At 43.4% G+C, this 24322-nt stretch overlaps 3 protein-coding genes across 5 annotated transcripts in view; 1 reads left to right on the top strand and 2 right to left on the bottom strand.

The window, feature by feature from the left end:
* Positions 1-1312: 1312 nt before the first annotated feature.
* On the bottom strand, positions 1313-6058 carry BRIX1 (biogenesis of ribosomes BRX1). Its single transcript, XM_038124703.1, has 10 exons — positions 5821-6058; positions 5003-5114; positions 4574-4617; positions 3903-3973; positions 3474-3523; positions 3294-3367; positions 3144-3194; positions 2753-2854; positions 2042-2170; positions 1313-1725 (listed from the first exon to the last, which is right to left on the bottom strand). Exons 1-10 carry the CDS (start codon positions 5986-5988, stop codon positions 1456-1458), a joined length of 1071 nt encoding a protein of 356 aa, XP_037980631.1. The 5' UTR covers positions 5989-6058; the 3' UTR covers positions 1313-1455.
* A 77-nt stretch (positions 6059-6135) lies between these two features.
* On the top strand, positions 6136-13662 carry RAD1 (RAD1 checkpoint DNA exonuclease). The gene is made up of 5 exons (XM_038123567.1): positions 6136-6439; positions 7961-8069; positions 8674-8932; positions 9279-9377; positions 9698-13662. Exons 1-5 carry the CDS (start codon positions 6245-6247, stop codon positions 9879-9881), a joined length of 846 nt encoding a protein of 281 aa, XP_037979495.1. The 5' UTR covers positions 6136-6244; the 3' UTR covers positions 9882-13662.
* Positions 13663-20348: 6686 nt separating this feature from the next.
* RAI14 (retinoic acid induced 14) overlaps positions 20349-24322 on the bottom strand; it is an 84743-nt gene continuing 80769 nt past the window's right edge. For all 3 annotated transcript variants that reach the window (XM_038123564.1, XM_038123566.1, XM_038123565.1), the window contains 2 exons: positions 22629-22694; positions 20349-22372 (listed from right to left, as the gene is read on the bottom strand). In XM_038123564.1, the coding sequence (XP_037979492.1) occupies positions 22295-22372; positions 22629-22694 (144 nt within the window). In that variant the 3' untranslated portion in view covers positions 20349-22294. The remainder of the gene's footprint in view (positions 22373-22628; positions 22695-24322) is intronic.

Here is a 24322-nt window from a genome sequence, read left to right as displayed (position 1 = left end):
AGGTCACATGGCTTGTTCAGCTTGAAGAGGAGGCTGAGGGGGGACCTCCCTCCAATACACACCTTTGTCACAGCAGGTTTTGGTGGGAATAGAGTCAATTTTCATCACAGTAGCAGGTAGGGAGCTGTGTTGTGGATTTGTGCTGAAAACACAAATGTTGACAGTAGCAGAAATGCTTGCATTATTGCTGAACAATGTTCAGACTCAGTCTTGTTTGCTTCTCGTCCCACCCACCAGAGAGGTGCACAAGAAAGTGAGAGGGGACAAAGCCAGGGCAGCTGACCCCAGCTGACTGCAAGGCTATCCTACTCAACATGGTATGCTGCATAGGCTCAGCATACAAAGCTGGAGGAAGAAGAGGGGAACATTCAGAGTGGCACATTTGTCTTCCTGAGTCACTGTTACATGTGATGGAAGCCAGCTTTCCTGGAAGGTGAATACCTGCCTACCCACAGGACATAGATAAATTCCTTGTTTTGTTTTGCTTCTGAGCACAGCTTTTGCTTTACAAAAAGCTTTGGGTTTTGCTTAAGTCTTTATCTGAACTCGCAACTTTTCACTTCTACCCTTCCAATTCTCTTCCCCACTCTACCAAGGGAGAGTGAGCAGGCAGCTCTCTGGGGCTGAGTTGCCAGCTAGGGTTAAACACGCATGTTGGGGAAGTTCCAGTTGGACACCAAGGTTCTTTACACAGAGGATGGTCTGTTTCCAGGGAAGTGGTCATGGCACCAAGCCTGTCAAGAGTTAAAGAGGGTCTACATGATGACCTTAGTCGTATGGCTTAGTGTTACATGGTTCTGCAAGGAGGTAAGTTGGACTCAATTATACTGATGACTTTCCAACTCAACTGCATCTATGTATTAAGACTATGAGAAGTGAGCACATGCCTATATTCACCAGTCTTTCTTTCCAATCATACGGCACACAGACCACTTTGCTGCAGAAGTTATATGGAATTTCCCTCACCCTGCTGGGTGGGATGATACTTAGAATTTAACAGGTCAGCTTCCTCTCCAGCCTGTCCTTGTGTCTTTTCAGCATTAAAATGCTGGAAATTGAAACAGAGGTATCAAACAGAAACAGGGCATGGGCAAGACTTTGAAACACAACAGTCTGGGGGAGTGCAGAATGAGTGAGTGGAAGAACAACGTCATGAGATCAGGAACTGTCAACTAAAGGTATGTAATAAAGAAATAGCCCCAGAGAAGTTGTCCAGAGCAGTTGTGGATGACCCATCCCGGGAACTGTTTAAGGCCAGGCTGAATGAGATGCCATGTTACTTCTGAAAACTCAGAATCCCAGAAGACACTAAAAGAATGCAAACTCAATCTTTATAAAGAAATGTATGTTTTGTTCACTTAAAATTTAAGTTCAGACATGTCTGTCTGTACAATGTAAATTCAAATATTTACAATATTCAGTTGATATTGTATTAAGTTTCATTCCTTGTAACATCTATGCAGATCCTTCAGTTCTGAATAGCTTTTTTTGCTTTTTCCTCTGAATTTTGCGTAGCTTCTTCTTATCTTTAACAATTGGCTTTGACTCTGGTTTCACAAGCTGTATTTCCACCGGCTTCTCTTCAGCTGGAGTTTCAAAGACTACTTCAGTAGGATCTTCTTCAACAAGGACCTTACTCCCTTTTTTCTTTATCTTTTGCACTTCTTTCACTTGCTGCTTCTCTCTGAACTTAGCTGCCACTGACAATCTTATCAGCCGGCGATGCTATAAAAATGAGAATTTAAATTTCATCATGTTTCAAATAAGCACGATGGAAGAAATCTGGTATTAAAGAAATGAATTTCTTTAATACTAATTGATCTGCTTAATGGCCAAGACCCTCAGTGTAACGTCATCTTTTCAGTGACACGACTTCACTTCACGATCACAAAACTACTCTGTTTGCAAACTGTCACCAGTTTAGGGCACTACAAAGGGTCATGGGGAAAGGCATACTTGATGCTCCTGCACAGACTGAGTGCAAGGCTGATTTTCAAATTAGCTGCTAAATGAAAGAGAAAACCAAGACAGAGCTGCTTACCATATTTGGGGACTGGTAATGAGGATTTTCATAGAGAGTTGGTCCTCCAAAGCTACCTTGGAAGATTTTTATGAGGTTCAAGACAAAACGAGGCCCAATTTCTACTAGAGATGCATCTTCTTCTATTATCTGCAATAAAAAGAAAACTTTCTCCATTTCTCACAGATTGAATCAAAGCATATGACCTTGCAGGCACCTTGCATATATATGGTAATACACAGCTGAACTTAAGATAAGGTACCTGATTAGCTAGATTTGCATAAACCCAGTTGTGTACATAGAGCAGTTCTTTGAAACTCAAGCAAGCTTTTGGAGCACTGTGTATTTGTGAATTCCTTCTAGTAAGCTCTAGATCACTTTGGGTCAAAGCAGCAATTTAGGTTAAGGCACAGTTTAGGCCTTGGGTAGTATGTCCTGCTACCAAGACATCCCTCACAGAATCACAACTTAATGAATGCAAGTTCAGTGAACCAGATGTCTCCAGAGATATGGGAGAAGAATGTCATTTCAGGACACTGAATCTGCAAGCACTAGGGGTTGGCATATCCTAATAATAATAATAATAATAATAATAATAATAATAATAATAATAATAATAATAATAATAATAATAATAATAATAATAATAATAATAATTCTTATTTTATTCAGTGGATTGACATGAAGTTACTCCACCGACCTCTTTTTGAAGAGCTAGGAGAGACCACTCACCTGGTAATTGCGAAACCAGATCCTTTCATCAGTGACAGTGAAGGTGAAAACATGATCAACAAAAGGCTGGCTTTTGGGGTGGTACTGTGGTGTACCAAATATCTGTAATAAAAGGCAATGTTTCTGAACATCTGCAATTTAAGAGGTCAAACATAAATGGCTCAATTTAAACTCCTTTTAATTTACTAAGTTCCCAAACCAAGGTTACATTTCATAAACCAAAACCTAAGAACAGGTGTCTGAGTCGTGCCAAGAATATGATCCCAATCCTTCGTGATCTTTTCAAAGTTCGGAAGTGTAAAACTGCTACTTGAAAAAAACCCACTTGCCACTCTTAAGTATGTTGCCAAAAAACATCTCCAGTGAAGCAACACTGGAACTACAGACTGACCTGAATAAACAATTCTTTTAGCAGGGCATAGTGTGGCTCTCGGTCAAATATCTACAAAAAATAAAAATGTTATTTTACATACAAGGCTAAATGCAATAGTCATGCAAAAAGAGTAAGAACATACCCAGATGAAATAAAACCTATACTTACCGGATCAAAAGACAAGAGGGGTCTTGAGCCCCTTAGGCAATTTCCTGTCATCTTCAATTCAGCCAGTGTGTGAACTACAGTGATTTAAAAAAAAAAAAAAAAAAAAAAAAGTTATTACTTACAGAAAACGTTTTGAACAGAACAGCAAGAATACAAACACAATAATGTTCACCAGCTTACCATTCTGCACCAAGAATTTAGCAGATGGTCCCTGTGGTGTGTTTGAAAGCCTTCAGAGGACAAGTGGTGGGGAAGAGAAAAAGAGAAACGTTAATAGCAGCCAGAATACATGCTGGATTTCCACACTACATCCCAACCAGTTATTCCTGCATTGAAGTAGCTTCTGTCACTTTTATAGCTGTACTGAGTTCCTTTAACATGCTCATAAACACTTGTTTTCTAAATAATTTTGTAAAATGCTTCTGCAAAGTCTCCAAAAGCTGTTCATGCATTGTAAATTTGCACTATCCACAGAAGTGCAATATTAGATCAAATTTAACTGAGCAGCAGTATTTCATGCATCTTCACTACTACAGCAGGAAACTTCAGCTAGAACTGAAGCATTTGCAGTTATAAACAGAAGTGTAACAAAACATAACATTTCCTTACCACATGTAGAGGTCCTGTTTCTTTTTGGCTTCAAAAAAGATGCACTTATTGCAGTTTTTCATTTCACACACCTACACAAGATACATTAAATTAGCTGCTTACAAACATCCTGAAGACATTTTTGATAACTTTCCTCATTCATCTCTAATATTTTCCCCTCTCCAAAATGTAAGTTCAAAAACCAAAGATCTTGTCTTATTAAATGACATCTACTGACACCCAAATTTTGGGTTGGCTTTTAAAAAAAATTTCACATACTCACTACAAGGAGTAATAACCTCACTAAAGCTACAAACAACCTGATCAGCTTGGATACAAACACAGGAGCAGGAGCTGAGACAATATGTTCTAGCTTCAGAACTATCAATGTCCTACTACATTTGGGCTGGCTGCATATTTGTGTCCTGCATTGTTCAAGCATAAGCTGTACTACTCACCTACAGAGAAAAGCACATTATGCTGTATTTCTTAATGATGAAAATCTGTATCTATTTGAAAGTTTCATTCTGGTTTTATTAATCAAAAGCCAACTTTTGGCTTTCTGGGTATCAATAATTTTCACCTATGAAGTTACACTTTGAACTCGGTTGCCCCTTTCCCTTGCATACTGAATTTCCGCAGAAAATAAAATAAAATAAAATAAAGAAGCACCAAGATAAATCCTGAATTACCTCATTGATTACAAATAACTGGTCTTTGCGGTCCATTTTAGTATCTGGAAGACAAAACCAACATTTACAAGGCTGGGAAATCAATTTAATACAAGAGATTATTTTAACAGTAAGGCTGTTTACAAAAATTTTACTAGTTTATAAATGAAAGGGTAATTAAATTGTTTTTGCCATGCTATGGAATATCTAAACATAGCAACAAAACTAATTGTGCAGGTTCAGGACGGATGCCATAGGACTCACTTCCCAGAAAATACTATGATACAAAAACTGCTATACTTGTTGGCTCAAAAGGTGTTTGTTTGAGATACAACTTTCATCAAAACTCTTCTGTACCACATTTAAAAAAAATAAAAGAATAGGTTGTTAGGAGCTCTTGGCTTAAAAGCGTTCTCTAAATATAAGTTAGGAATGATGTTCAATCCCCACCTGCTTTAGAGTGAGGCATCAATGTTCTTAAGTCCTGCATTAGGTGTCTTGTTCTGAAATTAATTCCACGAGAGGAGAATATCAGCACTCGTTCCTTGTTTTTCCATTTGCCCTAGGAAAAAAAGACACAACAGTCACGTGGGAAGCTTCTAGCCTTAATACTGTTATAACGCAGCAAAAAGAAAAGTTTGGACAGTGAACACAGAAAGACACAGCAAGAACCTTTGTTTTGATCTGCCCACGCAGAGAGAACCACGCTGTCAGCAAGAGCGGAGACTTCCCTACAGAACAGGGGGGCACTGCTTCCACAGGAGGAACCGTCCTCATCCCGATCCACAGCGCGCTCCCAGGCACAGCCTTTCGCTCCCCTCCAGCTACTGAAAAGCCACCTGCATCGCTTGTTTTTCTGCAAAATGGGCTCAGGGACAGCCCCAGGGCACAGCCCAGCTTCCCCCAGATAAGCGTACTGCGCAATCTTTGTGTCTACACGCAGTACTTCACGTTTTTCTTACAAGCAAACAATTACCGAAACTTATGATTCCTAAATGGAACAGGCACAGTTTCCACACAGCCTCTGTACACAACAGAATTGCCAAACTCTTTCCAAGACTTCTAAGACTGAGGTAACACATCCTACACGTGTTACTGAGGTAACACATCGACCAAGACAGCGCTTTTCGCGTATTCCCACCGAAACAACGCATCGCCACGTTCACTTTTACTTGTGCTGGTATTATAAAAGACTACGAATAAACCCCTCTGTCACGGCTTAGCCGTGCTCCCTCAGACAACCCTAACCCCGGGCCGAGCGGCGGTACCTGGGACACAGGCGGCGGGATGCGGTATTCCTGCGGCGGGATGCTGCTCTCCCGCGGGCCGCCCTCCGGCGCCGCCTCGCCCGCGCTCGGGGCGCTCCTGGCGCGCTTCGCCTTCCCCGCGGCCAGCGCTGCACGCTTTCTCTTGGCCGCCATCTGTCCGCAGGCCATGCCGCGATCGCCGTCCGCCCGCCCCGCTTCCTGCGTCACGTTTCCTGCGCTCGAACTTCCTGCGCCGGCGAGGCTGTGATCTCACTTCCTGCGCTCCCGCCCGCCGCCTTCCCGCTTCCTGCGCTCCGCTTCCTGCGCTCCCGCCTGCCGCCTTCCCGCTTCCTGCGCTCCGCTTCCTGCGCTCCCGCCTGCCGCCTTCCCGCTTCCTGCGCTCCGCTTCCTGCGCTCCCGCCTGCCGCCTTCCCGCTGCCCGGCCATGCCGTTCTCGGCGCAGCCGCCCGCCAGCGGCGAGCGCTACGCGCTGTCCGCCAGCCTGGACAATGCCCGGCACCTGTCCAGCCTCCTGCGCGCCGTGCACTTCCAGGACCACGCCACCTGCCTCGCCACGGCCAGCGGGCTGCGCGTCACCGTGGAGGATGCCAAGTGCATCCAGGCCAACGCCTTCATCCAGGTACGGGGACATCGGCGACGGGGAGAGCACGGCTGCTGCAGACCCTGCACAGGCCCCGGCTGCCGCCGCTGTCGCAGCACCGGGAGGACAAGGGGTCACTGGAAAGGGTCCAGCGGAGGCCACAAAGATGATTAAAGGACTGGAGCATCTCTTGTGAGGCAGCCTGCAGGAGTTCGGTCTCTTTAGTCTGGAGAAGAGCAGACTGAGAGTCTCATTAATGTATGTAAATATCTCAAACATGGGTGCCAAGAAGATGGTGCCAGATTCCTTTCTGTGGTGACCAGTGACAGGAAGGAGAGTGACGGGCATAAAATAAACCACCAAAGTTTCACTTCAACACGAAGAAGCAGTTCTTTACACTTAGGGTGGTAAGAGTACTGGAACAGAATGCCAGGGAGGTTTTGGAGTTTTCTTCTCTGAAGACATTCAGACTTCACCTGGATGTCTTCCTATGTCACCTGCTCCAGGTGACCCCACCTTGGCAGAGGGGTTGGACTGGATAATCTCCAGAGGTCCCTTCCAACCCTAACAATTCCGTGTGCTCACCTGCGGGGAAGGGGAGACTTTGCTGGAACCAAGGCCGAGGTGCCTGAGCTGACATGGAGGAAGGGCTGTGGTGAGGCTGCCCTTGTTCATGGGTGTCCATGCTGCTGGAATTCCAAACCCTGCACCAGTAGTACATCCCTGAGCACCTGACAGTGTAATGGGTTTGCACCCTTGTCTAATGTATTGGTGCCTGCCAAACTCATGGCTCCTTCTGGCCGTGCTGTGCCTAATTGCACAGCAAGTGCTCATAGTATCCCTCTTTAAGTGTTCTGAGCTATAGCTCACCCCAAAGCTAAAGAGTTGGATTTATGTCAGCTGTGAAAGAGTACAGATTCACAGACACTTGATTAAAGATGCTCAAAACACCCCAGGATGGGGTTTTACCTTTGGGCTGCCAGGAAAATATGAAATTACTTTTCCAAAAGCAGCACTTGCCACCCTGCTTTATTTCTGAGACACTCCGTTCTTGTAGGTGCCACAAAGCAGTGAGTGCCAGTGACAGACAGGATAGCATGGAGCAGTTTATCCCTATCAGGCTAGTCAAAGACAGGATTCAGCACATATTTCAGAGTGGTGAAGTCACTGTTCTGATCTCTTCTTATGTCCTTCTAGTATTTGGAATGTTTATTCATGCACTGAGCATAAAAAATGTAAGTGTTGTTACTGGAGAAGGCTGACACATTGTACAGTTACATTGATGTTTCTAGCTCCAGAAGTAAGTAGCTCTAGTTTTATTATGGTTTAAGTACAAGTATTCAGGATTTCGTGTTTATGCCATCTTACCTTGTTTCAAGTGTGGTTTGATTGGGTTTTCCTAGTTTTGACAATGAAGACCCATTTTTCTATAATCAGTGCTGTGTTGTATGTAGAAATCACTTTGTGTTGCACTGATTTCTGGATGGGAAACCTTGAAGTTTAAACTGTACAATAACTGCAGAAACTCCTAACTTTTCATCTCTTTGCTTTAACTTACAGGCAGAAATTTTTCAGGAATTTTCTGTTCAGGAGGAATCTGTGATGTTCCGGATCAGTTTGTCTGTTCTTCTGGACTGCCTCACCATTTTTGGAACCAGCTCCTTGCCAGGTGTGGTACATTTCCATGAATCCACAGAAGGCTGTGTGGGTGCTGCAGGACGTGTACTCAATGATACCATGGCAGCTCTCTGGGCAGTTCTACCCTTGCAGCTCTGCGTTGAACTCCTCATTCCTCTGCAGTTTTGTGGCTGACCTAAAGATCTAAATCGAGTATACTAAAGAGCACTGTGATTTTGGGAAAACCAGAGGTTCAGGTGGTGATAACCTGCAACAGGAGGGTGTGACCACACAAGCTCAGCTGCATTAACTTCAGTTTGGGTTGCACAAGTAACAAGAGCAGTAAGGAAGGATGATGTGAGCCAGAGAGAGCCACAGGACCATGAGGATTTTCCAGTTCCTCTAAACTGTTCATAGTGTGTGTTAATTGTCACAGCTGTTGTTTCTTGTCTAGTGGGTGAAGTTACTTGGATTTGAGTTGTCTACACACAAGTAATTTAATTTTACTGCATAAGCGTTAGCATTTCAGAGGGTATCTAGGAGGCAGCACTAAGGTTGATCTGTGGCCTGTGTGCCAGAAAAATGTGAGTTTTCTGAAGTGATCAAATGCCCTAGCTATGGTCTCTGCAGAATGTATATTTCATTCTCTTTTTCAGGAACATCAACGGCCCTTAGATTGTGTTACCGTGGTTATGGGAATCCTCTGATGCTGTTCTTGGAGGAAGGAGGAGTAGTAACAGTGTGCAAAATCAACACTCAAGAACCTGAGGAGTTGTTAGATTTTGATTTCTGCAGTACAAAGGTTGTTAATAAAATTATCCTGCAGTCGGAGGGACTGCGAGAGGCATTTGCTGAACTGGATATGACCAGTGAAGTTCTGCAGATTACCATGTCTCCAGATAAACCCTACTTCAGGTACTAGAAATGGCTTTCTACTCAAATGTTTGTGCTTGGCTGCCTTTGGTGAGGAGTGGACGTTTTCACGGTGGAGAAAGGGGAACTATTTTAGAATGCTTGTTCATTTCAGGAAGAATTGTAATGAGTATAGCAAATCACAGTATGTTCCCTAATTAACATAGCAATGAGTATTTTGACAACTTCATAAATGTGACACTGGTGTGGACAGTTTAGCATTTTTGATTGAATAAAGTGAAACAGCAGTGTTTTGTGAAACAGTCATGAGATATGTACAATGACTCATTTTGATGTGTTTTCACAGAGCTCTCACAGGTATTTTGGGATGATGCTTTTTGTCTTCCAGGTTATCCACTTTTGGAAATGCTGGAAGTGCACATCTAGACTATCCTAGGGACTCTGATTTGATGGAAGCATTTCACTGTAACCAGACCCAGACAAACAGGTTAGAAAGTGACTGATGCCCTCTGTGCCAGGTCATGCATTCTTGATGGGAAGTTTAAAAATTGCTTTTGCATTTCTGTAACATTTATTTTATTAGGATGGGGGGGCAAAAATACTCCCATCTGATAAAAGGCTGTAATGAAAAGCTAAGTGCTGACAATGACAGTTTAATGTTGTTTCCAGGGAAATACCAAATAAGTGTGTTCCTAATTGTTTTTCATTTGTTCTGGGTCTTTTCGTGACCAATGTTTCAGCTTCTCTTTGCGCAATGTATTTTTTTCATATTACTGAAATAATGCATAATAATATTTTCTCCTGCAGGTACAAGATTTCTTTGCTTAAACCGTCCACAAAGGCACTGGCTTTGTCTTGTAAAGTGTCCATTCGAACAGATGCTCAAGGATTTCTTTCACTGCAGTATATGATTAGGAATGAAGATGGACAGATCTGTTTTGTGGAGTACTATTGTTGCCCTGATGAGGACATCACTGAAGCAGAACTGTAGGTGTGTGTGCTGGCATCTGTAATATATTTTTGGTTATAAAATATTATATTTTTTTACAAAACTAAATGAAAGCTGTAAAGTTTGATAGAGTTAATATTGTCTTTATTTTTTAACTCTGGAATAAGAAAGCTGAAAACTTTCATTTTCTTCCACTGCAAACATTCCTTAGCCTTTACTCAAACTGAAGCTGAAAAAGCAGAAAGGGGAGTTGATGTCCTATAGACACTGCTTCCAACACAGATGTTAAAGTACTGTTTGTGTAATACATTGATGCTTTTTGCAGTGTTCTCCAAGAATTTTTATTTGTGTTACATTTTTTGTCTTTGGCTTCTAGTAAGCAATTACACAGGGGAAAATCTGAATACTAGTTGTATATTAGCCAGATAACTTTCAGTGACTTAAAACCAAATTTGTCCTGAAAGAGAACAACATTTTCAAACAGATCTCTTAATAGCAGCAGGTGGTTTCTTGCTGGCAAATGCTGACATGTTTTGTCAGTGAAGCCACTAGGCTTCTCCTCATCTTGATTAATTCTTTATATAACTCAATTCCTTGGAATTCCACCTGACACCAATTTACCATTTTGTCTGCAAACTGACATTGAATTGGTAAATTGATATAGAAGCCAGGATTTACTTACTCATTACTCATAACTGGTCTGGCAATGTCATTGTTTTGGGTCAATCGTTTATTACACATCTGCAAGAATGCTGCACTGAACTGTTTCTGTGTATTCATGTCCCGGTTCCTATTCTGCGGCTCTCTACTGGCGGTGTGAAGAATTGTAAGAGAGAAAAGTTTCATAATGAAAATTTTTCATGAAATTCATTTGCCTTCTCAGTAGCCACTTTCAGCACCAGCAGTCGCTGCTAAACTGCAGGAGGGGAATATTTGCCTGTGTCCCATGGAGTGGTGTATTCAAATCACTGGTCAAAATGGGGCTGACCTCATGCTCACTGAAAGGAGAGTGTGGTTCCTGGGCAGTTTTCTGCAGTGTCCCACCTCCAGAACAGCAGATGGGCTGTGTTTAGGTCAAAAGTCCACCTGTCCTTTCACACCAAGCAGCCTGCTCAGAACGGGAAGTGCCTGGGAGCAGCCAGGCACTGGACTGGAAGCAGAATCTGCAGATCACACACAGAGACTGAGCCCTGCCTGCCTCTCTGCTGTGGGATGTGATCAAAGAGTCAGCAATCTGCAGGTGGTTTCTGCAGCTTTAGACTCTGGTCAAGTTTTGTTGTCTGTCAGATGAGGTCTTGCTTTGTTTTCTATGGAAAACAGTGTTCATGTTACCAAGGTTATTGCTCCACAAGTCGACAGAATCCTTTGGGTTTAAGTTTAAAATGTTTTTGTGGATAATTTTTCACCTCTTGCTTATGCCAGCAAGAGTATACTTTTGGAATACACAGTGTTATCTGTTCACTTTTGTTGTTTTTCGTGCAAATCACACATTTATTGCAATAAAGTTTACAATAAAGTTAATTGAAATTTATAAAAAATTACAAATTTTTGAACTACAAGGCTGACATAAGATGCCTAATATTCTAAATTACTCTTATTCACTGGGGTTTTTTTCCAAACTAAAATATACCCAAGACAAGTACAAATTAACTTCCTTCTGGCTTACTTTGTCAATTTCTTCAATGAAAAAAAGGTTATGGTCTCATTGTGGGAATTATTACTATTATCCCTGACTACTGAATATCAAAGATGATTTACATAATCCCTGGGTGACAGGATAAAAATGAAGCAGAACACACCAGTTTCTTGGTGTGATTTATTTTAGAATATCCAAGTTTCTTGTATTGTGTTCAGGAATTGTGGCTTAACATTTGAATTTTTATATAATTGCCTACAGATGTATTGTGTTCCTTCTTGTAATAATACTTTTAATGATTTCTTCTGTGGCCTACCAACAGTAATCATAGAAGCAATACTCTTAGAAGTTAGAACACCACAAAATACCAGAAAATAACTTGCATTTAGTAAGTATTAGATATTTAAAACACATATGGTTTGTGCAGGAGTTAATGTCTGTACCCCAAACGGGCTGAGTCCTGGCCTGGGCTACCACAGGAAGGGAGGTGCTTGTGCACTTTTGGATACGGTTTTAGGGAGACAAGAACATGGGAAATCTGGGCTACAGACTTGGTGCTGAAAGGCAGTGAATTGATTTAGGATCCATCTGTGATGTATTCAATTACAATTTTGGCATTCAAGCACAGTAAAATAAAAAGGGTGAAGAGGAGGATGGCGACTAAAAAGGCACTGCATCTTTTTGACCTAGTAAGTCACTTAAATTCTGCAGATATCCACTGCTGCATTAGATTTCCTGCTACACTTTGCATGGATCCAGAACTCTGGTTACCTTTAGTACATTTTGTCTCTGCTATTTAACAAGACCTTTCCCCTTGCAGACTACAGGAAACCTGCTGCAGAAGAAACGTTCAGCTCATATTTTTTCTTTTGTAGTGTCACAGAAGAGGCTTGTCATAACTCAGATTTTGCCCATCTGCTTTCTTAAAATGGTGCATGCAAGTACTCAGAATTGTAAAGTAAAGTAAACCAGTTCTGGGTTGGCAGCTGTCACCAGTCCCTTCTACCCAGTTTCAGCTGTGGTAGGTAATGCCTGGCAGCGATGATGGACGGCACTGGGGGCTGTGGGCATCCCACATCCAGAGGCCACAAAACTGACAAGTGATTTTCCCTCCAATTATTTTTCATTTGTGATTTTCAGAGCAGGAACTGACTTCAGATCAAGAAGGCACTTTGATTCTACCAGAAAACTACTGCAAATAGGCCCAGGGTCCCCACCAGTCCTCAAAGATTCCAGAATTCAAATTAATGCATTTGGCTCCTGACAGTCTTTATGCAAAAAAACACCCACAGTGCTGGTGCTACTGTTATCTCCTGCCTCCCAACATGTTGAATTTTTGTGTCTCCTTGGCTTTGTACAATGATTGGGATCTGTAAAGCAAAAAATTCTCCAGGAGGAATTCAGTTCTATACCTCTGTTTCAAAGTTAGTGGTGGGAAAGAATCACTGGTTTAGTTGTTTATTATTTATTTACACATGGATTTACAAGGAAATAGTACTCTTGTATACTTGACTAGATGAGTCTTTAGTGAGGTTAGTGGAGCAGCTGGAAAAGCTGAGATAAGCCATATGCTGTTTCCTGTAGGTGTCTGTTTTTAGCCTCGTTTTGTAGCAGCTTGAAGAATCCAGCAGGTGGGTCTTACCAAAATAAATACTTAGAAACTGTGTAGTAGCACTAAGCAGTGCTTTTGCTGAACAGTAACAATAAAGAACACTAACATTAAACTGAGCCAATACAGAATTATTTTTAAAATGCTGGTATTACAGAATAGTCACTTGATGACTTCTTGTTGAGAGAAAAACTCATTTTTATGTGAATCTCTTTGGGCGGGCGGGGCAGGACTACTTAGGTATAAATGGAAGAGATAAAAGGTGGGTTCAACCTCTTTCTACCCTGCTTCTGCCCTTAGCTGGGTCTAAGGGTAACCGGGCAGTGTATTAGCATTGGGACAGCTAATTGCAAGGGCTCTTCCAGGCAGAGAGTGTTGGAGGGGATGCAGTCGGGTGCCCCACACAGCTCTGATTTCCATGGCGTGAAGAGTGGGCTTGAATATCCACCATGACTGTGAATGACTGTGAACGTCAATCTGTGTAAGTATTCTGGAGGAATGCATCCAAGGGAGCCAAGAAAGTGCTGAAAAAAAGAGCTGCATTGCCCAGGAAAAGCTTCCCTTTTGTAATACCATTGAAAATCTGAGCAGTGGGAATTTCACTCCCACTTTCACCCCCACCGCATCAGCGTTTGAGGTGGAGCAGTGGGTGGGGGGCTGTGTCTGTGCGTGGATTAAAACTCTCAGTGCAAAACTGAGCAGCCTCCTACCCCTTCTGGTTCAGATGGGGCCATGGAGTTGACCAAAAAGGAGCAAGTGAGCAGAAAGCTGGAGGTATGAGATAAGAAATCTGCCTGAACATATCTTTGAATTTCACCCCATAAATGCCAGTGGAGTGCAGTAAGGGACGCTGGAATGACTCCACCTAATTAAACACTTGCCCCCCTAATCGACCAGAAAGAGACTTAATGCATGGAACAGAAAGCAGCTAACAAGGCCTAAATTACGTCCAGGTGTTGGGAAGATAAATTACTTGTTGGCAAAATTGCCTTGTTAAGCTTCGGTGATCTCATACCTAGGGTGAGGTTAACAAAGCTTGGGAAGAAGGATAGAAGGTAGACATAAAGAGTGCAGAACTTTAAAGCCACAAGGGCACGTGGCAGTACTCCCAAGATAAGGAAGAAACTAATAAGGCCAACTCAGCAACTGTGCTAAAACTGTCTGTGAGTGGGTAAAAAGAACTCCAGCAGGGAGAAATCATGACAGAGTGACTCATGGCCCACCATGTCAAAAGAAGATGAAGACTGAGGGTTGCAGACTAATTAGCATAAGAACTGAGAGAATCATTAACTGATAGAAGATAGAATACTAATTAATAAGAAAACAATGTCTTTTGTAGCCCATGAACATTAATGCCTGTGTTTGCTAATGTTGGATGCATCTGGTGCACGCAGCTGTGTTTGCAAGCTGAATTTGAGGTGCAGGTTGAGCTCTGGGTGGGAGCCCAGAGAGAGACAAGAGGCCGTGAACTGCCTTGGCTTAACAAAGGGCACAAAGCCCGGTGAAACCCGCCAGGGTGAGTGGACACCGGGAGACACGGCAGGGCCGGCAATTGCAGACATTTTGGATAACAAAAGAGATGAAGACGGGTGATACCAGCTATGTGAATTGACACGGAGAGCGTGGCATGTGCCGACTGGAGAGGAAGAGCTACACTTGCACCTGGGTAGACAGTGAGGGTGTAGAATTCCCCGGGGTTCCTTTCTTGGGGGCCCCTCCTCAGAGGCATCAGCACGAGCTGATGTAAGTGCTGTGTAAGTGAGCCGTGAATAAATGGCTTTGTGGAACAAGACATTCCATGGGACTCTTTCATGGGAAACCTGCGGTGGAGCCAGCGAGGAGGTACCCTGGTCTGACTGTGAGAGTGTTCGGGGCGTCAGCTGCGGCACTGGAGCCTTCCGCTGGGAAGGAGCTTCGGTCCCAGCTGTGAAAGTCTGGCACTGGGAGAACGACTGCCAGAGAGGTTCAACAATGGTCAGACTGGGGAGTTTCCTTAACACTAGAGTGTATAAATAGTAAAAAGTTTTGAGAGTTGGTGTGCTTGATTTGCGGAACGCCACCGAGCGCCCAGGCAATGGGTGCCAGCGTGCCACTGGAATAAATAATCAGTGTTTCTCCTGAGTGTGTAATTAGTTGCTTGTTGCACACCGGGAAATTAATCTGATTTTTTCTGGACAACAAGCTGGCCGAACACATTTACTCTCCTAATAAACTAAGTACTAGCATGGGACAGGACAGGTTCTGGAGGAGCTGGGGTGTATTCAGGCTGCGACTGCGAGCCGTCACTCTCCGGAGCTGACCAAAGCTCCTAGAAAAGCTGTGTGAGAGGCATGGGCAGCACAGAGCTGCGCAGAGCTGCCCGCCCTCCTCTTCCTCCATGCTGCAACCCAGCCTGGGTGATCCGGGTCGGCTTTAATTATGCAGGTGTTCGCAAGGGAACACGCAGACACCCATCGGCCAAAGTATCTGCGGAGGAAACTCTGCCGGCCTGCCCCTCGCCGGTCGTTGGACGCTGACACGAATTCTTCACATGGCAGCAAGGGCAAGAATTTCAGACACACTCTGAAAACCACACAGCCACCCTCAGCCAGCGCAGGGCTCCGCACACGTGCAGAGGGGACAATGCAGAAGCAGCGCAACCAGGGCAGCACCTGCCCTCCCCACCGCGACCTTCCTGCAGGCGCCTGGCTCTGGAATACCTCACAGGTACGTGTGCACCAGCTCTGCAACATCTATCCAGCTGTGCTCACACCCAGCTGTGGCCCCACCAACTGCTGAAGGCAGCGCCGCTTTTTTTGGGAGCTGCACTTTGAACGGCAAGAATGCAAACAATCTGTTTCTAGGAATGGGGCAGTGCAGACCTTTGTGCTTTGAGGTGTAACTCCCCACAGTTTTCCAGCTGCAAGGGAGGGTCCGAGGGGAAGGAATGCCAGGTTGCTTTCTCAGGAATGTTTTGAGTTTTTTTTCTTTTTGTCTGGAAAATGCAGTTTAATCCAGCACCCCCCTTGCTCCCCAGACTCTTTGGGGGATGACTCCTGGTGGGCAGTAGAGTGTTTACACAGCAGCAAATGCATCCAAACATTTTTGGACAGGGCTTCTGAATGTGCAGCGGGTGGGGCCTGATGCTTCTCTACGACAAGGAAAGCAGGAAGAGTGCTGTGGGCCCGAGCCCAGCCATCACTAAGGAGCATTTTGGCTAATCCCGAAGGGAAAGGTGACTACAGCAGAGCAACAGCTTCCCATATAGGCACAGTGGTGTTTTGGTGCAGGCAATGTCAGTCTCCTGAGGGTACCAGCAGGGTACCAGCTGCAGCATCCTCCCCGGGCAGGATTAACACCAACACAGCGTGAGTGTGCACGGCCCAGCCAGGCAGGCAGGAGCAGACGGACACCCGTGGGCTCCAGCCCTGAGCCCCTTGCAGGAGATGATGTCACTGAGATGTGCCTGTTTCCAATCTCCAGCTGCTGGTAGGAGGCCCCATTACCAACTGTCTGAGCATTTCAGGCTGTTGGAAAATGTACAAAGAGGGCCAACACTGAATCTGAACAGATCAGCATGCAAGCAGGCTTTTAAAATAATAAACTGAAAGCTCGATGATTGCATTTACCTGTGTTAAACTAATCAATTAAGAGTCTGTCAGGGCAGCCAAAAGTTTGGAAATACCTACAAATGCATTGCCCCAGAATATACCTACAAATAAAATGCCCCAGGAGCTACGGGTGGTACCAGAAAACAGACCCTCCTGAAGCCATCAGTAGGACTGGGGACTGGCAGCAGCAAGGCTAAAAGCAAGCTGATTTTTGCTGCTTTTGTAAAGGCAAAAAATGGTCATCGGGGGAGTCGTATGTTAGTGACAGTCCATGCAGTCCATGCAGTCTGCCACCGTTGTGTCTGATGTGACAGAGGCTGTCATTTCTCCAAGACGATTTTTTGTCACACAGTACCGAAGCCTGGGGATTCTAATTAACAGCTGTTGGGCAAAGTACATGACTTTCTTGCCAGCAGCAGACTTGACTGGTAGATCTGTTCTGTAGTTACAAAAATTTTAACTCAGGCTTCGTCAAATTAGTAGACACTAAATCACTGATTTTTATTCAGCTGCAGCTAAGACAGGGGTTTTTAGGAAATTACTGTTGAGGAGAATGAATTTGTTACTGCCCTGAGAAGAAGACAGATATAAAACCAAAACAAAATATGGTTCTAGTCTGTGTTTAGTGTCTCTGTTACTTGTGTTCAAATGGATTGTGAAGGATCCGAATAGACAAGGAGGGCAGAGATTAAGAAAAGCATTTGAAACTTCACTTGAAATGCTCTGCTGAGAATTGGGGAGCAGCCACAAGCACACACAGTGACCCACAGCTGCAGAACCAAATGGTGTTATAGATGAAGGTTTCAAGATACTCAAACTCTTGTACTGTGCTTTGACATTAAATTCAGTACTTCTAGTATTCTCTGTGGCAGACCAAACCCACAGTTAATAGATGATTTAGATCACTGAACTGTCCTAAAAGTCTTGCACCAAGTTCTATTTGCTTGGAAAAATTTTCTGTGTTATAGCTGTGCCTGTGGAATATGTGCAGGGGTACATCACATCTGCCTATGCTACTCTGAAACCTCCATACCTGTCTCCCCCAGAGCTTTTCCATAGAGTTTCCCAACAGGCACAGCTGCTCTGCAGCCTGGGTCCCAAGCAGCAGAGTGAGGCCCTGACCCCCAGACATCCAAAGCCACAGGAGGCTGCCTGTGCTCCAGGACCTGCCCTGCACTGGGAGGCCTGACCACACCACCTGAGACAGCGATTCTTCCCAGCAGCACTTGGGTCTCTGCCACATTTGAGAGCAGATTGCCTCTGCCTTCTGTGTCTGCCTCTTGCTCAGATGAGGGCTGGCAATGGTGGGAAGAAAGCCCCAGGATGCTGCGGTGTGGCTGACCCAAGCAAGAGCCTCCCTGAGGAAGGTCAGACAGGCATAGGGCACATGAGCCCCCTCTTCCAGTGCCATGAGTCAGCTCTCCTCCCATGTCCTGTGTGATACTCCAGCCTCTTGGCTAATCCTCCTGCACACTCCAGGCTGGTACTCCACTCTGCCAGACCCCTGCAGAGAGCAGATTTGTGGTGTAAACACAATATATGTTCTGCAGCAGTAGTTTATATAGTTCTGAATTACCCAGCACTGAAATCACACCCCACCTACCTCTTTACCCCCAGCCAGCTACTCTCAGGCAAACTTGTGGAACATGAATTGGGCTTTAACAGCTCTGTATAGTGAAATGGCATTTGCCAAGGGATTTCTTGCCAGCTTTCCACTGGCCCTTTCTTGACTGCTTCTCCTGGGGCTCTGTGTGTGGTTTGCTGCAGTGCAGAGCAGTGTGGTCTTCCCTGGGCTTTTGCTGTCTTATGCTGACACACAGCACATCACATCACCATGGAGCTGCCCTGAGGAGGTGGGAAGGCAATCAGCAGGGCACTCTGCCATCCCTGAGCCCCTGCTCAGCCAGCAAGGGGCAAGATTGGCTCTCTACCTGTGCTTCCACCCACGAGGCCCCAGCAGGAAGTCTGCTATGCAACGTGCCCAGGAACCCAGACTCAGCTCTGGATAATGACCCCTGTGCTCAGGTGTTGGTTATGCACCACTATGTGCTGCCGCAGCCAAAAGATCTGTCCAGCAAGGACCCATGGCACACTGCAGAAAATTCTCCTCTGATTGCTGCTGAAATCTTCTGCATTTTCACCCTCCACTATCTTCTCATCTGGAAATACCTACAAATGCATTGCCATAAAATGCCCCAGGAGCTACAGGTGGTACCAGAAAACAGACCCTCCTGAAGCCATCAGTAGGACTGGGGACTGGCAGCAGCAAGGCTAAAAGCAAGCTGATTTTTGCTGCTTTTGTAAAGGCAAAAAATGGTCATCAGGGGAGTCGTATGTTAGTGACAGTCCATGCAGTCCATGCAGTCTGCCACCGTTGTGTCTGATGTGACAGAGGCTGTCATTTCTCCAAGACGACTTTTTGTCACACAGTACCGAAGCCTGGGGATTCTAATTAACAGCTGTTGGGCAAAGTACATGACTTTTCATGGAGTCCATGCAAGCGATTTGGGTTGGCAAAAGAAGGGCCCCGTGAGAGCCAGATGATAAATAACCAGGGCAACACCTGCTTACAGGAAATTGCCCTTAGTTTACACAGCAAGAGAAAGGGACAAAAAGGAAAAAGAAAAAAAAGAAGCAAAAGTGAAGGTGATCTTAATGCAGATCTAGGATGTTGTCTCCTCCCAAATTCCATCTGAAGCCTGCTACCATCATTTGTCACCATTCCCTACTGTGCCAGGACATAGGGTGGATGACAAGAACCAGTATAGTCAAGCTCTGCGACCAAATGATATCTGCTGTGTGCAAACTGCAGTGAGCGCATTTGGTAAGAGGAGTTTATTCCAAGTACTCATGTATTTAGTGGAGAGAGGGAAAGGAATTTGCAACAAAAATGCTGTCCAGGCTATTATGACTGACCATGCAGGATGCCAGAAACAGACGTAGATGTTTCAGAGTAGCAGCTTACGCAGATGTACCCCACAGGCCCAGACTCTGCATGTCAGCTTGTCCATCTTCAAAGGGAACCCAGTGCTGGGCACCTTAGAGAAATTTGCTACAAGGGGCTAAAGAGCCCTGGGATGGGATCACAAGAGATGAAATTCCTTCAGGCAAGATACTAGCAAATCAGTCACTGATAGAACAGTTTCTCAAATAAAACTAAGAAGAGATGGTAAAAGGCAATGGGGCTGACTGTGTAACTAAGTTTAAAAAGCAGACATATCCATATGCATATACACTTAGATATATTCTCATTGTAGTTCTGTGTGTGAAGTGCTAGATGACAGAGTGACCAGTTAGCTAAGTGCTAAATGACCAGTTTTGAAGAAATGTGGGACATCACAGATGTGTGCTGCAGCTCTAAGGTATTTTAAACTTTGCTGGAATAAATCCAGTGGCAAATGGGAAACCTGTATTACCTCTAGCAGGATGTCCATGTGAGAAATGGCTACAAACTTACTGATGACATAGAGGGCATCATCTGCAAAACTCACTGCATGGGGTTTGAACTGGATTTATTTCACACAACAGATCAAGGTAGTTAATAATGAAGATGCAATTTCAGGGAAGAAAACCTGGTTCTTGCATCATCCATTTAAACAAGAGATACAGAACACATCTGTACTATGTTAGAACAGTGTAGTGAGACTTCCCTCAAAAGTACAAGAAGACAAAAATGAAAAAAAATTGGAAATAGTTTATTTGCTGCATGAGGAAACTTCTTGTAAATTACATATAAAGAAACTTGTTATGCTGTAGTATATAATTTCCAATATTCCACAAAGATAATTGTAATAAATATACCAACCAAACCAAAGTAGAAGACTAAATCCATCAGACAACCTACAAAATGGTTCATCAAGTTTTATACTTGCAGCATTAGCATGCTTAAAATTTTGTTCTTTTTGAAGTGATGCAGCAAAATTTTTTTCACATTTCTTTGGAGCATTTTCAAAGCTGTCTATCTATAAAATACTGTTCAAAATTAGACGGCATTAGTTAAACCACTGAAGAAAAGTAACACCAAGGTCTAACTGATGCAAAGGTGGTGTTTTTCTTTTTGTTTTTAAAATCCATTTAGCTTTGCTGGAGTTAGGAATTATCTGATATAAGTGCACAATGAGTTCAGTCAGCCTGAGGCACTGCTGACTCCTGTCATATTACGACTCTATATAAACTTCATAGATTATATAGCTCTGAAAGACTTCTCTATTAATAGAGACATATCCCCATAGAATAAAAAAAACCATAATACCATATTGAAGCTGCAAGCTTGTTAAAATGGTTGTACTCTTAAGTGCAGTGTGTGCTTAAAACATTTTTCCATAGTTTCATTCTATTCCACATCAGGCATTTCTATTTGACTTTAAATGTAGAAGTGCTGATAAAGGCTTTATTGATGCCCGTAGCCTCTAGAAACAACATACACAATTTTTTTACACCTCCTGCTGTTGTCAACCTATAATTTCTAAATTTTTTTGGAACAGGAGGCTGAATTTTACACTTAACTGCTCTGGACCACACTGACAGATAGATCTATTATTCCGTACAAATTTCTTACAAACTGAAAACACTTCACTATGCTTCACTATTACTGAGTACTTGGGGGTATAAAAAGAAACTCTCTAAGACACAATTACCTAAAAATATTTGTTAATAAGCTTAATGCAAATATTATGTAGAAAAAATGGTTTTGTTACAAAAAAATTCATTAGAGGGCCAGTAAAAATATACTGCAGAGAAGATCTTTACAAAAGTGAGGTTAGGAAGTATGAGGCTTTGACATTCACTGTAAACATCCTGTGTTCACTAAGATCCCTTGTCTAAAAGTATATGACCTGGTTTTGTTCCTGAGCTTCATGGCCAACGCTTGCATAGACAGCTAAACCTATCATAAAGGGCTGTTTGGAGAGACAGTTCTGTTTGTATGTAACTTCAATAAACTAATGCTTTTACCTTTTGAAATAGTTTCATTCCACTACCAGGTAGTTAAGGAAACTATGAAGCATGGTATGGGTTTTGTGTACTCAGTGCATTGGTTGAATTGGGGCAGCTACGTTTTAGTGTCTTAATCTTAAATAACATTACACCAGGAAGTGTAGCTGTTCGACGCTCTGGCTCAGCAAAAATATCTACTCCTGCTCGCTGCTGCAAGGTTCACTTCTGCTCTGCCAAAGACTGCGTATGGCAAAATGTCAGCAATCTGAGTGCTGCAGCATCAAACACACCCAGTAACGAGATGCAGCTTATAATCAGTACAGAAGACCTCACAGAGAATTTCACCTTTACCCAGGCAACACCAGTGCTTTCCTCCAGGTTAACCTGCTGCTGTTGGAGGAAGCTGGAAAAGTACTCACAGGGTAAACATGACATGGAGTGGCCTATGTAAAAAGTCTGAAGAACATACTTGATTTTGGGTATAAAAAGCAGGCATGTGTTTAGCTACTGCACATGGAAATGCACATGGAAGTGGTACAGACAGACAAATATATCCCCCTCACAAATAGCACAGTAACACAAAAGCAGCAAATTGCCAATTTGAAATCTTATGTTAAGGCAAATCTAGATAAAAGAACCATAACAGGATTAATAAAAATAGGGAGTTTTCCTTGGCTTTTTTTGTTTACTTTTTCTGCGATTGGCTTTTACACATTGATAAAATTTGTTTAAGCACTTTCTGGACATCTTCATCCATTTGACCCTAGACAAAGGGAGAGAGAAAAAAAGATGATTGAATGAATGCATATCTAGTCTTTAAGAACACTGACAAACTATTTTTCAGGTATATTAATTAGATAAATTTCCCAAGTGGAAGCAGTGTTAAAATTATTCTTGAACTGTCATACCTTATGGGAGGGATGTCTAAGGGAAAACATGCAAAATTCTTACTAGATCTGCAGAAGAAACATCTTCAGTTAATATGCTAACACTGAGTGACTGACAACATGCAACCATACCTGCACAGCATAGAGAAGGTGCATCCTGTAAACTGAGACAATTTCCTGGTGTTGTTTCTTTGTTTCCTAAAAAACAGTTAAGCAGAAAGGCACAGAGCATTCAGAACTACTGAACTCAGAACTTCCCAAGTAGATTCTGAATGGGGAGAATTCAAACCATAGTCTCATGTAATGCACTGAAAAACAGTTCAGACAGTGTTGTGTCACCAGGCAATCTAAATTTGCTCGGAAGCAGGTCTGGGAAAATGCTGTAGTTCTACCTACCCCAGTAAAAGAGCTGGTGATATCATCCGTTTCAACAAGTGCTGAGCTGCAAAGCTGTGGAATGAGCACATACTCTATTCTCCAAGCTTATCAGCAACCAGAATTGAGGAAAGACAACAGTACTCTGACAAATCAACTCTCAACTGCAACTCAGCTCTTCCCTGAAGGCAGTGGCCCTGATGCCTTAGGATTTTAGCTTTCATATTTTTCAAATCCTGTACTGCTTTAGGGTATAACTCTAAAACTCCACAGCCTGTCATCTACTGTCCTCCCATTTTATTCAAACAAAACAATTCCTTTCTAGGCTGGTAGCTAAAGGACACCCTACTGCCCCAGGCCCCAGAAAGGATAAACAGAAGTGAATTGGAGGGAGAGGCAAACTGGGGGTATATGACTTCATTACCTGAAGCTGTAACTGGAGTATTAATCCCTGATACGTAAATGGACCAAACTTACAGTTGTCTGAAAAACTCGTGACCATCTTTTGACTTGGATACAGCCCCTTTGGGGAGGCTTTGTCTGCTCTTAAGGTACCTGAAGGCCCTTCATTAAAAATACCTGCTTTCATTCTCTTAATTCTGTCTGGCCTCTGTTTTTAGGTGAGCCTGAAAAAGGCATCAACCCCTCTGTTAGAGCTGATGCCTTCCCAGGTGAAAGGAGATGCTTACGAAGGTCTTACCCTGTAGGACCCTGACTTAATGAATGCCACCCAATCCTTTTCACAGACTGCCACAACTCAGAAGCCACCTTTCCAAAGATACAGGAAGCTGTTAGGAAAGATAACCTACAAGAAGGAAAGAGTGTTTCTGTTCTGTTTTAAAAGTTACCTGCTTTCTCAGTGTGCTGTATACCTTTGTACTTTTACACTACTTTGCTGATCCTAATTAGTGGGAGATAAAGGGTCCTTTCAGACATGGACGACTGGAATAAGAAAGTCTGGGCCTTCACACTGACAGGATGCTCTGCCTACTATTTCTCTTGCCTGCAAGGAGTTCTTCTGGCATACTGAGCCCTCTTTTTTTTCTGCTGGGAAAGGTAGGAAGCAGACACCACTTAGCATGTTAGTCTGGGAATTCTCCTTTCAGAGGCACTCCAGAGCCCTCAACAAAAGCCTCCAGTGGACAATACCTTCTTTTCATCCTCAGTAGTGGATAAAGTGCTCCTCTGGGCAGGCAAGCTCAAGAAAATATCAATTATGACCCAACCCAGCTTAAAAGACTGGACCTTTCATGCACAAACAAAAAAATAAAAAAAAAAAATCTGCAAGGCATTCAGAATTTCAGAGAATAAACTGTGCTCTCCATAAGAAGATGCATTTGCTTGACTTGAAACCTCATACTTTCTTCCAAAAAGCTTAAAACCCTAAAACAACTTCAGCTGATGAATGTTCTTGAAAATCTTCTGCAAACTGATCATACTTTTCCACAAAT

Source organism: Motacilla alba, chromosome Z (genome assembly GCF_015832195.1).
Source record: "Motacilla alba alba isolate MOTALB_02 chromosome Z, Motacilla_alba_V1.0_pri, whole genome shotgun sequence".
Lineage (NCBI taxonomy): Eukaryota > Metazoa > Chordata > Aves > Passeriformes > Motacillidae > Motacilla > Motacilla alba.
This window is presented reverse-complemented; position numbering and strand designations above follow the sequence as displayed.

What these genes read in the sequence shown, in the direction of transcription:
- BRIX1 (XM_038124703.1), bottom strand. Translation starts at nt 5,988, where the DNA reads ATGGCCTGCGGACAGATGGCGGCCAAGAGAAAGCGTGCAGCGCTGGCC. An exon ending in TCCCGCCGCCTGTGTCCCAG is followed by an intron (nt 5,115 to 5,820) that starts GTACCGCCGCTC and finishes TTTTTTTCCTAG; the next exon opens with GGCAAATGGAAAAACAAGGA. An exon ending in TAAATTCTTGGTGCAGAATG is followed by an intron (nt 3,368 to 3,473) that starts GTAAGCTGGTGA and finishes AAATCACTGTAG; the next exon opens with TTCACACACTGGCTGAATTG.
- RAD1 (XM_038123567.1), top strand. Translation starts at nt 6,245, where the DNA reads ATGCCGTTCTCGGCGCAGCCGCCCGCCAGCGGCGAGCGCTACGCGCTG. An exon ending in TGGAACCAGCTCCTTGCCAG is followed by an intron (nt 8,070 to 8,673) that starts GTGTGGTACATT and finishes TCTCTTTTTCAG; the next exon opens with GAACATCAACGGCCCTTAGA. An exon ending in AACCAGACCCAGACAAACAG is followed by an intron (nt 9,378 to 9,697) that starts GTTAGAAAGTGA and finishes TTTCTCCTGCAG; the next exon opens with GTACAAGATTTCTTTGCTTA.